We start from the raw sequence: 14894 nt of genomic DNA, 5'->3' as shown, positions 1-14894 counted from the left end.
AATTCTTACTCACACAGTGACAGGTCTGTGTGTATTCGGACTCTATACATCATAAGCTGACTCTTTCTTTCATAGTATTGTATGTTGAAGCAAGAGGAAGATGTCCGCTTATGACATGCAGCGATCCTGCTTTTTGGATACCGACAACACAGATCTGTAAAAGATTGCCGCTATATGCGAGGTGCCGGAACCTTGACCATGCGGCCATGTCAACGCAATATTTTTTTTACCGGTAATTAATATTGTTGGTAAAAAATGATTACCAGCACTAGCCTTTTGATATCATTACTGGCCAAGCTGGTCATTTATAGACCAAGTCGCAACTTTAGCAGAGCCTTATAGACTTCTTTAGGTACTGAATTATGGATCTGTGTTACTCAGAGACTGCCATCATTAAGTCATATACATGAGATTTCATATTGGGTGCTCCCTCTTGCCTTGGGGGTGTGTGTGTGTGTGGGGGGAGGGGGGTCGCTCGATTACCAATCAGCTGAAAGTTACAGCAGAATGGCATTGACAATGCTCCACATATTTACAAAGGGATTGCCCATTGAAGTCACTACCGGTAGTTACTAGAGATGAGCGAGCATGCTCGTCCAAGCTTGATGCTCGATTGAGCATTAGCATACTCGAAAGTACTCATCACTCTAGCGAGCACCACTAGGTGCTTGGGTAAATTTCAGGAGAGAGAGACAGAGAACCATCCCCTATGCTGAGCATGGGGCACCTTGAAAAATGCTCAAATCTCCCATTGACTTCAATGGGGTTTGTTACTCGAACCGAGCTCTCGAGCATTACAAAAATCTCGGCTCCAGTAATGAGCACCCGAGCATTTTGGTGCTCGCTCAGCTCTAGTAGTTACCCTTGAAATTCATTCAGCTTAATGAATTACTTATTGACTTCCAGTGATGAAAGCTAAGCAAGATATGGCTGTTGGGTTCAGCTAAAAGATTGGGATCCCCATATTGCACTTTGAAATGGCCATGTTCTACTCAACGGCACATTTCAATTGGCTGTCATGGTGAATGCCATCTTATTCCTTCCTCTGGTCAGGAGACTGATAGTGTGATATCAGTAGCTGAGACAATCTGGACTTTTACTGAAAACTTCTCCATGGCCTTCAAACTGAATATTACATTTTTTCCTCTTTACAGTTTTGGCACCGGTACTCAATTAAGACATCAGAGCTTGAGTGGGTTCAAAGGCGGGCAACTAAAGTAATAAATGGAATGGGTGGACTACAATACACAGAGAGGTTATCAAAATTGGGGTTATGTAGTTTAGAAAAAAGGCAGCTGAGGGGCGACCTAATAACTATGTATAAATATACCAGGGGACAATACAGAAATCTCCCCATCATCTGTTTATACCCAGGACTGTAACAAGGGGGCGCCCTCTACGTCTTGAAGAAAGAAGATTTCTACACCAACATAGAAGAGGGTTCTTTACTGTAAGAGCAGTGAGACTATGCAACTCTCTGCCTGAAGACGTGGTGATGGTAAACTCCCTGAACAGTTCAAGTGTAACAATATATTAGAGTCAATCTTGTAGTTACTGATTAATTCAGAGGGGTTGTTGATCCGGGGATTATTTTAATTGCCAGACTTGGAGTCGGGAAGGATTCTTTTTCCATAAAATGAGGAAAGCTGTTTTTTTTTGCCTTCCTCTGCATCAACATTGGAGGGTAATAGGCTAAACTGGATGGAGACAAGTTTTTTTTTTGTTTTCAGCCTTAAATAATATGTTACTCTCCGCTTATGTAAAATCTTGCATTGTCTCTGTCTTTATATCCACATACCTTGGCACACAATGCCAGCATGGAGGATTTCTGAATACTAAACCAGCCTCTCCATCAAAAGCCATTAAAAGCATCAATAGAAAGTGCTTTGAGTTTCAGGTCTTAAGAGAAAACTGTTTTAGTCAATGCTACCAATAACTAAAGAGGTTTGGCATATGAAGGTTCATCTGCTGAGCGGGTCAATGATATTGCAGCTTATAATATTGAATACTTGTTATTGTTTTTGGAGTCCTTTTAATTTTTCTGCATTCTCGTATGTTCTCTGCTGCCTGTCTAATTATTCCTGAGGAGGGGTCACGAATTGACATGGTTGAGTGATCACACTTATCAGGATTCCGAGGTTGGAAATAATGGAAATCGTGAATAATACCAATGAATAGATAACCACTACAAACAGCAATGCATTGTCGGGCTTCAGAGAGTTTGTGGGATAATGTGGAAGTAACTTCTTCCTCACTCCTAGAGTCACAGCCTGGGTTGACTCAGAGGCGGAACTTAAAGGGGTTGTCCAGAGAGGTAAAATCCTTCTGAAGACCCGTGCTATTGGACCCTCCACGTCCAGCCTCTTTTGACACAGCCCTATTTTATGTCATGGCTGATGCAGAGACAGAGAAGGGGGCTGTCCTAGTTATTAAAATGAGCAGAAAATCGATTACCCTCTGATGCTGTGACAGGTACAGAGAAAATCTATATCACCTGACCCGCTGTTGGAACAGAGATGGAAGTAGAGATTCCGACACAGCGGACTTGTATGCATATATATATCCTGGGCGAGAAGGTGTTGCCGCAAAATTAAATATATTTACATCATATCAATGGATGGGCTCCCGCACCGTTCTTAGTTGGATCTGTGACTGGGTACTGGTGTATCTTGACGCCACCAGGAAGTACTGGTGGAGTCAAGTTTGACAGAGGGGGTTACGCCCCCTGAACGTTATTGTCTGGCGACTTGGATGGGATTTAGGTCCTGGCTGCCCACTAAGGATTGTTGGGGAAACCAGACAGTGCCCCCCGCTGCAGCCAGCCAGCCAGCCGCAGCTTCAAGGTATTTACCCGGCGCCCATGCAGAACGTGTCTTATAAGGTAAATCATACCACTCCTTCCCGGATGGTGGCTTATTCACTGCACAGAGTGGGACTCAGCAGGGACATCGAAGCAGTGTGAAGCAGCTTCCCTGCTGGCGCAGCAGCACTGAGGCCACACCGCCCTGAAAGTCGCCGTCCGCACTGACATCTGCTCATTACCATGCAGGTCCCCCGCTCCAGGCTCGCACTTGCACTTCGGAAAGGGCCTTCCCCACCTGTGCTACCACCCTCTGAATTAAAGCGCAGAGCGGGGTCGGTCTTAGGCAGTAGACAGCGAGGTGAAGTGGCTTTGGTGGTGCCGACCCCCTTCCCTCTCCCCCATCCTCCGCCGGCATATTACTTTACTATAAGGCACTCGGCAGCACGGAGAACAGAGCGTAGGGGGTACAGTGCACCACACCAGGGTGCCATAATGCAGCAGGGCCAGGGGACAGGCAGCTATCTGCGGTGTAGCACAGGGACTGCTCTTCAGTGAGAGCACGGACCCATGGCTGAGGGACAGACAGCTAACAGCACCTTGTAGGACCTTCAGATTTTGACCCAATCGGCAGCTAAGGATGTGACAGGGGAGTTACCCCTGTCAAACCCCTAGCTTCCGGTGGCGTCAAGATATACCAGTACCCTGTGACTGACAGCCGGCCTACCACTGTTAATCCATTAGATGCCATAATCAATATTGATAGTGGTATGTATGAAGTTAACAGAGGGCTGATGGGTTACTGTGGCAATTATACACCAGTCAATAACATCTGGGTCTGCTGTGGTCTGTCATACGCAGTAAATAGTGCTGCAGTGTATTATCGCTGTGATCTTGAGATTGCAAGATTGAAGTCCCCTACAGGGACATAAATGTTTAAAAAACAAATTAAATTAAAAACAGCAAAAAACAAAGCATGTTAAAAAAACCCTTTTTGCGTGCTTTTCCCTTTTTTGTTAACCCCCATCTTCTCTGGAAACCCAAATGTTTGGTATCTTTGTTAATACATTGAAGACACTTTTTATCCCACATGGAAAATGCTATGTAAAACAAAAAGCAAAACATTTAAGCAAAATGCTTTTTTTTTCTTCCTTTCCCCTACCAAAAAGACACAATAAAATTGATCAAAAAATTCATATGTACCCCAAGAAGGTACCAATAAAAACTACAGCTTGTCCCACAAAAACAAAGCCCTTACAGAGCTCTGTCGATGGGTCTTTGAGTGCAGCAATGCAAATAAATAAATTAAGGATTTTTTTATTGCAAAAAAAGTTTAAAAAAAAAGGGTGCAATATTAATTGTATCAAGCCACATAAAAATGTTGTCATGTCATTTATACTGCGTAATGAGCGCCGTAAAATAAAAGCGCAGAATGAATGCATTTTTTTTCACACTGTCCTTCAAAAAACCTCAAAATTGTTACATTAAAAACTACAGCTTGCCACGGCAAAAACAAGCCCTCATATGGTTATTCAAAAGTGGAGATAAACATTCCACAAAATTGTTGCATCCTTAGGCCCAAAATAGGCGGCGTCATTAATGGGTTAATGAAGATTACTTGTAATGTTGCTTCATTATTTATTTTATTATAATTTTTACTGCAGTAACCCTTTCCAATCCAATTTTGCATTCAGGGTTTCCTAAAAGGCTTTCTCTTTTTTGCTGTTATACAACGGTGCCATCTGCTGGCTAAAGCCAGAGTGTGTGCACCCGAGAGGCTCTGACAGCAGAGTGGCTGGCAATAGACGGTAAGAATACCCTGTCGGATGTCTTCGGATATTGGAGCTGTACAAGCTTCAATGAAGATGTAGGAAGACGTCAGACAGTGGATTGGAAAGGGTTAAAGCAATAAAAAAATCGCAAAATACAAACTCCTCCATTGGGTCTAGTATAGAATTGTTACCCCGGCCCCTACCCCTTCTTGGAGCCAGAAGTGAAGCTACACTACATACTGCAGCGGCATAAACGCTTCAGCATTACTGTTCTCTGATAGATGTAAGGCTCTTGAGGTGCCACAAGCATCACTTGTGCAGAGCTGGAATCTCAGCAATGTCTATTACCGCAGAAGTCGGAGCTTTAGGAAGACTTCTAGAATGGATGGGATGCTGAGATTCCAAGCCGTGGAAGTGTGATGGAAGGCTTCTAATTAAAGACCTGCAGGAGCCGGACTGCTCCTGTATACTCTTCACATAGGCTGCTCATCCAAGTGTTATGTCTGCAGTCTGCTACTTGTACTCGGCCGCGATCCCTCCGCTGCGCAGAAGTCTTTATAGTTGTTCCTGAACATAATATACTTATAACTTATTCTGCGTACGCCTGGCTGCCTTCTTCCCGCTGTATCCCCCCCACACTAATACACTTCCTATCTGTATATACATAGGTTTGGCTGGTGAGCCGCTCATACAGCTTTAGTGTTTCAGTCCTAAAGAGCCAGACTCGTTAGTGATTTTACACATGTAGCGGTTTTATCTGTGCTGCTCTTTTTTCGTGACATAGGCCGCCTGTAGACGGGCAGAAATTCCGTGGCGGGATTTCCACCGCTGGAAGCCTGCATAGGATTGCGTTAACAAACGCAATCCTATGCAGCCGCCCGCGGTTTGGCCGCGCGAAATCTCATGCGGCAAACAAGCCGCGGCATGTTCTATTTCTGTGCGGGGCTCACCCGCCGCCGGGTCCGGTCTGTGCATGCCCCGGCTGCCCGGCAGCCGGCACATGAAAGATCCGGAGCTGCGTGGCGCGGGTGAGTATGCGCTACTCTCTGCAGGCGCTCAGGTCGGGTCCCGCAGCGAGAATTCTCGCTGCAGGATCTGACCCGGCCGTCTGCAGGTGGCCATATAGGGTTGTTTTCTAGTACATTTTTTACAGAAATTTTTTCAATTTTTTTTTTTGTTTTATTAGTAAAATTAAGTTTGTTTTTTTTTATTTACAGCTCTTTATTTTTTAAATGATGAGTATTTTTATCTTAAAATGAAGTTTAGGAATCCATTCCCTGTTTTATTTGGCTTGTTTTATTATATAATTTTTGTAGTCTTGTATTAGCTCTTCGGTGCTATACAGAATATAACTCAGTAGGATCAGTGCAGGATAAGTAATGTAATGTATGTACACAGTGACTTCACCAGCAGAATAGTGAGTGCAGCTCTGGAGTATAATACAGGATGTAACTCAGGGTCAGTACAGGATAAGTAATGTAATGTATGTACACAGTGACTCCACCAGCAGAATACTGAGTGCAGCTCTGGAGTATAATACAGGATGTAACTTAGGATCAGTACAAGATAAGTAATGTAATGTATGTACACTGTGACTGCACCAGCAGAATAGTGAGTGCAGCTCTGGAGTATAATACAGGATGTAACTCAGGATCAGTACAGGATAAGTAATGTAATGTATGTACACAGTGACTCCACCAGCAGAATAGTGAGTGCAGCTCTGCAGTATAATACAGGATGTAACTCAGGATCAGTACAGGATAAGTAATGTATGTACCCAGTGACTCCACCAGCAGAATAGTGAGTGCAGCTCTGGAGTATAATGCCGGATGTAACTCAGGATCAGTACAGGATAAGTAATATATGTACACAGTGACTCCACTAACAGAATAGTGAGTTCAGCTCTGGAGAATAATACAGGATGTAACTTAGGATCAGTACAAGATAAGTAATGTAATGTATGTACACTGTGACTGCACCAGCAGAATAGTGAGTGCAGCTCTGGAGTATAATACAGGATGTAACTCAGGATCAGTACAGGATAAGTAATGTAATGTATGTACACAGTGACTCCACCAGCAGAATAGTGAGTGCAGCTCTGCAGTATAATACAGGATGTAACTCAGGATCAGTACAGGATAAGTAATGTATGTACCCAGTGACTCCACCAGCAGAATAGTGAGTGCAGCTCTGGAGTATAATGCCGGATGTAACTCAGGATCAGTACAGGATAAGTAATATATGTACACAGTGACTCCACTAACAGAATAGTGAGTTCAGCTCTAGAGTGTAATACAGGATGTAACTCAGGATGAGTACAGGATAAGTAATGTAACGTATGTTTATAGTGACTCCACCAGCAGTATGGTGAGTGCAGCTCTGCAGTATAACACAGCATGCAATTTAGGATCAGTATAAGATAAGCAATGAAATGTAATAAAAAACTGACTTAAATGTTATGCAGGATATATATAATATATTTATAGACTGTAGCTGATTCATTTTTCATATTCTGTTATAAACTGGTGTTATTCCACTGGTAATTGTGGCCTCAGTTCCTGGTTAGCTAATGTTTTTCAGTCATGGCTTGAAGGATGAATGAATATTGTATCTAGATCAAAGTAATGATTTTTGAAGGCAGCAGCACAGATGGAGCATGTTCTATCATTGTCAACCTATAATACTGCATCCCATGTACAAGATTATAATAATTATTATTATTATTATATGATAGAACACAACCCCTAGGACAAGACTTTTTTCTCTGTAACATCTAACATCCATTATCTATCTATCTATCTATCTATCTATCTATCTATCTATCTCATATATAATAATAGTTATATTTAATAATATAATTATATTCTTGTACATAGGGGGCAGTATTATAGTAGTTATATTCTTCTACATAGAGGGCAGTATTATAGCAGTTATATTCTTGTACATAGGGGGCAGTATTATAGTAGTTATATTCTTGTACATAGGGGCAGTATTATAGCAGTTATATTCTTGTACATAGGGGGCAGTATTATAGTAGTTATATTCTTGTACATAGGAGGCAGTATTATAGTAGTTATATTCTTCTACATAGAGGGCAGTATTATAGCAGTTATATTCTTGTACATAGGAGGCAGTATTATAGTAGTTATATTCTTGTACATAGGAGGCAGTATTATAGTAGTTATATTCTTCTACATAGAGGGCAGTATTATAGTAGTTATATTCTTGTACATAGGGGGCAGTATTATAGCAGTTATATTCTTGTACATAGGGGGCAGTATTATAGTAGTTATATTGTTGTACATAGGAGGCAGTATTATAGTAGTTATATTCTTGTACATAGGAGGCAGTATTATAGTAGTTATATTCTTGTACATAGGGGGCAGTATTATAGTAGTCATATTCTTGTACATAGGGGGCAGTATTATAGCAGTTATATTCTTGTACATAGGGGGCAGTATTATAGTAGTTATATTCTTGTACATAGGGGGCAGTATTATAGTAGTTATATTCTTGTACATAGGGGCAGTATTATAGCAGTTATATTCTTGTACATAGGGGGCAGTATTATAGTAGTTATATTCTTGTACATAGGAGGCAGTATTATAGTAGTTATATTCTTCTACATAGAGGGCAGTATTATAGCAGTTATATTCTTGTACATAGGAGGCAGTATTATAGTAGTTATATTCTTGTACATAGGAGGCAGTATTATAGTAGTTATATTCTTCTACATAGAGGGCAGTATTATAGTAGTTATATTCTTGTACATAGGGGGCAGTATTATAGCAGTTATATTCTTGTACATAGGGGGCAGTATTATAGTAGTTATATTGTTGTACATAGGAGGCAGTATTATAGTAGTTATATTCTTGTACATAGGAGGCAGTATTATAGTAGTTATATTCTTGTACATAGGGGGCAGTATTATAGTAGTCATATTCTTGTACATAGGGGGCAGTATTATAGTAGTTATATTCTTGTACATAGGAGGCAGTATTATAGTAGTCCTATTCTTGTACATAGGGGACAGTATTATAGTAGTTATATTCTTGTACATAGGAGGCAGTATTATAGTAGTTATATTCTTGTACATAGGGGGCAGTATTATAGTAGTCATATTCTTGTACATAGGGGGCAGTATTATAGCAGTTATATTCTTGTACATAGGGGGCAGTATTATAGTAGTTATATTCTTCTACATAGGAGGCAGTATTATAGTAGTTATATTGTTGTACATAGAGGGGCAGTATTATAATAGTTATATTCTTGTACATAGGGGGCAGTATTATAGTAGTTATATTCTTGTACATAGGGGGCAGTATTATAGTAGTTATATTCTTGTACATAGGGGGCAGTATTATAGTAGGTATATTCTTGTACATAAGGGCAATATTATCAGTTGTATAATTCCATTAATGCAATTAACTCAGGAGTCGGTATTAAGGATCACCTGGAGAGAAAGGGGGTTTAACAGAAGGGACGGGAGAGAGTAACAGATGTAAACTAATAAAAGTGAACTTGAAACTGGGTCCAAGGATGTAAAGGTTAAGGGCCATAGTTTATTTTTGAACACATGGGTCAGTACATTAATTTTTATGTTCTTGTATGTAGGGGACAGTATTTCATGTATCAGAAGAAGCATGCAGTAGAGTTCAGGAATCAGAATGACATTATTCACAGTCCCATTTATAATATTACTCATCAACCTATTTCTAGGTGTTCCGGGCTCACCAATTGCCAGTGGCTATGTGTGATTCATGTGTACATCTCACACTCGTCTCCTAAATGGCAGGTGAATCATGCAATACTAAAAAGCTTACATAATCTATACACCCTGACTATTTTAGTATCAGGAAGCTTAGAATTTTTGAATATTAAGTTGATCATCACATAAAATGAGGTCATGTGCTTTATACTGCAATTTTTAACATTTTATACAAGGAGATTCTCTCCTAGAAAACCCAAACGTCCCTCAATAACTTTTTGTCTGGTTCCCTTTGAAAGTTGATCAGCATTGTTTTGACCTCGGATGTTGCTTAGAGCATATCCTGAAAATGGCCCTTTGGCATCCAGGCACTTTGTGTTCAAGTCTGAATATTGGTAAAGACTTCTACTGATGTGATATTGGAAAGGACATCAACCTCCTGCTGTATTGTGTCCTTGAGGACATCAACCATAGACCTTATCATACACGTTTCTTCAAACTCATTGTTAGTAACTCGTGGACTACAGATACGTGATATGGATACAGTTTCACATTTTTTTAGCAGCTCTATGACATGTGGAATATCAAAGTTTTCTTAAGGGTTTTCTTGGCAATTCTAGTAATTGATCTTTCACTATCTCCGGTGTCCAATGACAATCAGTGCGGGCGCAGTGAGTAACGCAGCATTTTACCGCTGTGTAGCCAGTTGGTCTATCCCTGTATATGGCAGCGATATTGTACGCATGCAGTCTAACTTGTTTCTATTTAGTGCAAATTTCCCGCACTGTCGCTTTGCAACAATGTGAATATATACGCCGCATTGCATCTGGGCGGTGTTGATTATGCGCCCATAGAGAACAATAGGCTCTCTTGCACCTAATTCATAGCAAAATAGAACATGCAGCTTTCATTTTTCTGTGCTCACGTATTATACTATTCTTACACGCAAATGTGAGCAAACCAGCGTAAGGCAAAGTATATGATTGCCTACGCATTACCGCTTACCACACGTGCGTACACCGCGCGTGTACTATGCGGTAATCTTATGCTCATATGAGCCCGGCCTCATCCTATCCATTGAATTCATCTACATGTAGAGTTTACGCACGTTGCATATACATTACCTATTCTGTACTGATCCTGTTCTGTACTCCAGAGCTGCACTCACTATTCTGCTGGAGTTACTGCGTAACATAGTATGTTAGGCGTAAAAAAAGACATATGTCCATGATCCAGAGGCGTAGCTAAAGGCTCATGGGCCCAGGTGCAAAAGTTTATCTTGGGGCCCCCCAACTTCTCTTAACCCCTTAACACAGAGGTGTAACTTGAAGCTTCTGGGCCCCAATGCAAAACCTGTAACAGGGTGCCCAACTCTAATGCTTATTCATAGTACTGGGCTCTCTATATGGAGAAGAGAGGACTTATGGGCCTCCTAGGGCTCCTGGGCCCGGGTGCAACCACAAGCCCTTCATCTCCTCTAATTATGCCAGTGTAAGTCTATCTAGTTCAGGGCTCAGTCACACGTGCGTTTTTTCGCACGATTTTTTGTGCACAAAATTGATGCGCACAAAATATCCCGTGACCGAAGCCAGCGTCACGGCTGAAAAAAAGGCTGCTATCAGCGTTTATCAGCCCAAAGGGATCGGTCACACGGGCGCTGCCAGCTGTCCTCTGCCACAGCTGTGCCACAGCTGTGGCAAAAGAGAACGATGTTTGCCCATTGAATGCAATAGAGCCGGCAATACAGCCGGCTCCAATGAAAGCAATGGGCTGCCGGCAAGCGCTGTATTAATTTTCGGAGAAAGGCTTCAAATATAAGCCCTTCCCTGAAAAGCATCCAAAAAAGTGTAAAAAATAAAAAAATATATATACTCACATTTTTGCAGCTGCCGGAGATCAGCCGCGTCCAGCCGTCTTTTCTCCTGAATTGCTTTCTGTAGTATTCAGCAGTGAGTGGCTGAGCACTGTAACCAATCAGAGCCAGCTCTTAGCTATTGAATGACAGCTTAGAGCTGCCTCTGATTGGTCACAGTGCTCAGCCAATCAGAGGTAGCACTCACTCACCGATTCATGAATGGGTGAGTGCTGCCTCTGATTGGCTGAGGGCTGTGACCAATCAGAGGCAGCCCATCTCCGGCAGCTGCAAAAGGGTGAGTATATATATATTGTATTGCCTGCTCCATTGAATTCAATGGGAGAACATCGTTCTCCTCTGTCACAGCTGTGACAGCTGTGGCAGAGGAGAACTATCTTTAGTAAATGTTCTCAATGGGGTCGGTGCTGTAGCCGCCGGCCCCATTGAGCACATATACGAGAACAACGATTTACGCAGAACGCAGTTACATGCGTTCTGCGAATCGTTGTGTCATATAATTTTCGGCACATCCGCATAAAAAAACTGACATGTGACCGATCCCTTTGCAAAGCATTGGGTATATATAGATGCAGATCGCAAGCGCATCTGCAAATCGGTAAAAAAAAACGCCCGTGTGACTGAGCCCTCAGTCTATTATCCCACCTCCCTACAAGGTTGATCTAGAGGAAGGCAAAAAAAACCAATGAGGTAGAAGCCAATTTTTCTCATTTAAGGGAAAAAATTCCTTCCTGACTCCACTGCAGTAATCCTTGGATCACCAACCCTTCTGAAGTAATCAGTGACTATAACGCACAAACATTACTTATCCTGTATTGACCCTGTGGTACATCCTGTATTATACTAAATTACATTCACTCTTCTGCAGGCTTCAAAGCTGAAATCTCCCAGGATTCCCTGCTTGTTCAGTTTCTGCACAGAACACGTTCTTGTGATTTTCTTTCTGAGAAGTTTTGTCTGTATACCAGGCAGTGTACAGATGGCACAACTCATTGTAATATCACTATGTTTTATGTATAGGTATACTATTGTGTAACATGAACTCAGTGTATTGTCAAAGTGCATCAGCTAAACAAATGTAGGTCTGCTATATCTGTTCATGGATTGCATTTAGTTTGCATGGATTAGACTGTGTTGTAAAAATCTGTAGGAAGTCTCTGTCCAGTTGACTCCTGGGGCCCAGTCTGGATTGGTGTCATAGCTCATCAAATATACTCCACTTATCTGGACGACGGGCTGGAAAAATGCATGCACACTACTAGTAATAAGACACTAATGCTACAGACCTCCCAGCAGCTGCCGGACTGTGACATCAATCCATACACAATTTCTCAAATTCCTGTCTCAGACTAGGGAGGACAATGCAAGCAATGACTGCAAGTGGAAGATAAATATTTAAGGGCCAATAAACCACAACATTCAAACTGCCTCCACAGCTCTGTTATAAAAGAATGTATTAAAGAGAAATACCAGCCACAGCCATTGTAAACTCAATTCTGCAGTTATTACTTCTAACCTTCTTTTCATGGACAAGAATATAACTACTGTAATACTGCCCCTATATAGAAGAATAGAACTACTGTAATACTGCCCCCTATGTACAAGAATATAACTACTATAATACTGCCCCTATGTAGAAGAATATAACTACTGTAATACTGCCCCCTATGTACAAGTATATAACTACTATAATACTGTCTCCTATGTTCAAGAATATAACTACTATAATACTGCTCCTACGTACAAGAATATAACTACTATAATACTGCCTTCCATGTACAAGAATATAACTACTATAATACTGCCCCCTATGTATGAGAATATAACTACTATAATACTGCCTCCTATGTACAAGAATATAACTACTATAATACTGCCTCCTATGTACAAGAATATAACTACTATAATACTGCCCCTATATACAAGAATATAACTACTATAATACTGGTCCCTATGTACAAGAATATAACTACTATAATACTGCTCCCTATGTACAAGAATATACCTACTATAATACTGCCCTCTATGTATAAGAATATAATTACTATAATACTGCCTCCTATGTACAAGAATATAACTACTATAATACTGCCCCCTATGTACAAGAATATAACTACTATAATACTGCCCCATGTACAAGAATATAACTACTATAATACTGATCCTATGTACAAGAATATAACTACTATAATACTGCCTCCTATGTACAAGAATATAACTACTATAATACTGCCTCCTATGTACAAGAATATAACTACTATAATACTGCCTCCTATGTACAAGAATATAACTACTATAATACTGTCCCCTATGTACAAGAATATAACTACTATAATACTGATCCTATGTACAAGAATATAACTACTATAATACTGCCCCCTATGTACAAGAATATAACTACTATAATACTGCCCCCTATGTACACGAATATAACTACTATAATACTGCCCCCTATGTACAAGAATATAACTACTATAATACAGCCCCCTATGTACAAGAATATAACTATTATAATACTGCCCCCTATCTGCAAGACTTTAACATAACTAATTGTACAAGCTTCGAACTGCTATAAAAAGTATTGTTTTAATGAAAAGTAACATTTTCTTCCCTTTCCGCAGGATGCTGTGTCATGCTCCGTACAAGTAGATCAATTATCTCAAATCCAAGATGTCATCCAGGAACTGCCGCCACCACATTACAGGTAAGTCCATTATATATCACCACTGATCACATTCAGTTTTTGATATTGTTTTATGACAGAGGTATGATTTTATTGTGTATGGCATTTGATCATTTGTGATTTGACCTCTGCATTGACTATTTTTGATATTTAAAGGCATGGGATCCTAAACTGTGGCTGTATGTAGTAGATACAATATATGTGAGTGACATCTTGGCTTACTGCACGCTGTCGGCCCATCCAGCTGTGTAAATATCGACCTCGCCACAGTGATTAGAGTTTGTTAAACTTGTAATGTGCTGTCTGACAGATCCATGTAAACAGACATGTTACTCCATCACAAAGAAACTGTCTATAACCCGGGTAAATAAGCATTTGGGCCACTGTCTGCGCCCATGCATGCAACATAAACCATTGAGGAACAGAATACATCTGGTCACTGACATACAGGGCCGGTTTTAGACAAGGGTGGCCCTGTGCAAACTGAAAAGTATTGCACAGGGCCGAAGTATTGTAGCAACCACACAGCCACGTTCCGTCAAGGGGGTACAGGATCGGCTTTTCATTCAGTTCTCAGACCCTGGGTCAGCCTGCGCTGCATAGATACGATTATAGAACCAAGCTTACCATGTAGACACAATGCAGAACAAACTTTTATTTTATAATTGAGGTATTAGAACCAAACTTACTGCACACTTTGTAAAAAAAAAAAAATCCGGCCCCTAGAAGAAGTTGTCATTTTGTTGCAAAACTTGGCATACAGTAACCTCTCTGCAAATGATTAGCGTTGTGGCGTGATTAGATGAATGGTTTTATTGCATAAACAGGTGCAGCACTCAGGAACTCATCCAAAAAGTCCAAGTAGATTTAAAAGAAGTAGACTTTTATTTCACTCCATCATATAAACCATGCACGGAGTGGTAACTATTGGAGTGCTGCTGACTATCTATCTTGTTGCTGTATGTAGATGAACGGTCTTGTCATCTGGGGCCCTTAAAGTGGTTGCACCCTTGGCCTATAAAAATGCTCACTGCCCCCATTACTTGTATGATAACCTG

General features: G+C 40.8%; 1 protein-coding gene across 1 annotated transcript in view; it reads left to right on the top strand.

The window, feature by feature from the left end:
- Positions 1-14894, top strand: part of ARHGAP31 (Rho GTPase activating protein 31) — a 175116-nt gene that overhangs the window by 126505 nt on the left and 33717 nt on the right. The window contains exon 4 of the mRNA XM_066599352.1: positions 13775-13857. Within this exon, the coding sequence (XP_066455449.1) occupies positions 13775-13857 (83 nt within the window). The remainder of the gene's footprint in view (positions 1-13774; positions 13858-14894) is intronic.

Source organism: Eleutherodactylus coqui, chromosome 4, assembly GCF_035609145.1.
Source record: "Eleutherodactylus coqui strain aEleCoq1 chromosome 4, aEleCoq1.hap1, whole genome shotgun sequence".
NCBI classification, from domain to species: domain Eukaryota; kingdom Metazoa; phylum Chordata; class Amphibia; order Anura; family Eleutherodactylidae; genus Eleutherodactylus; species Eleutherodactylus coqui.
This window is presented reverse-complemented; position numbering and strand designations above follow the sequence as displayed.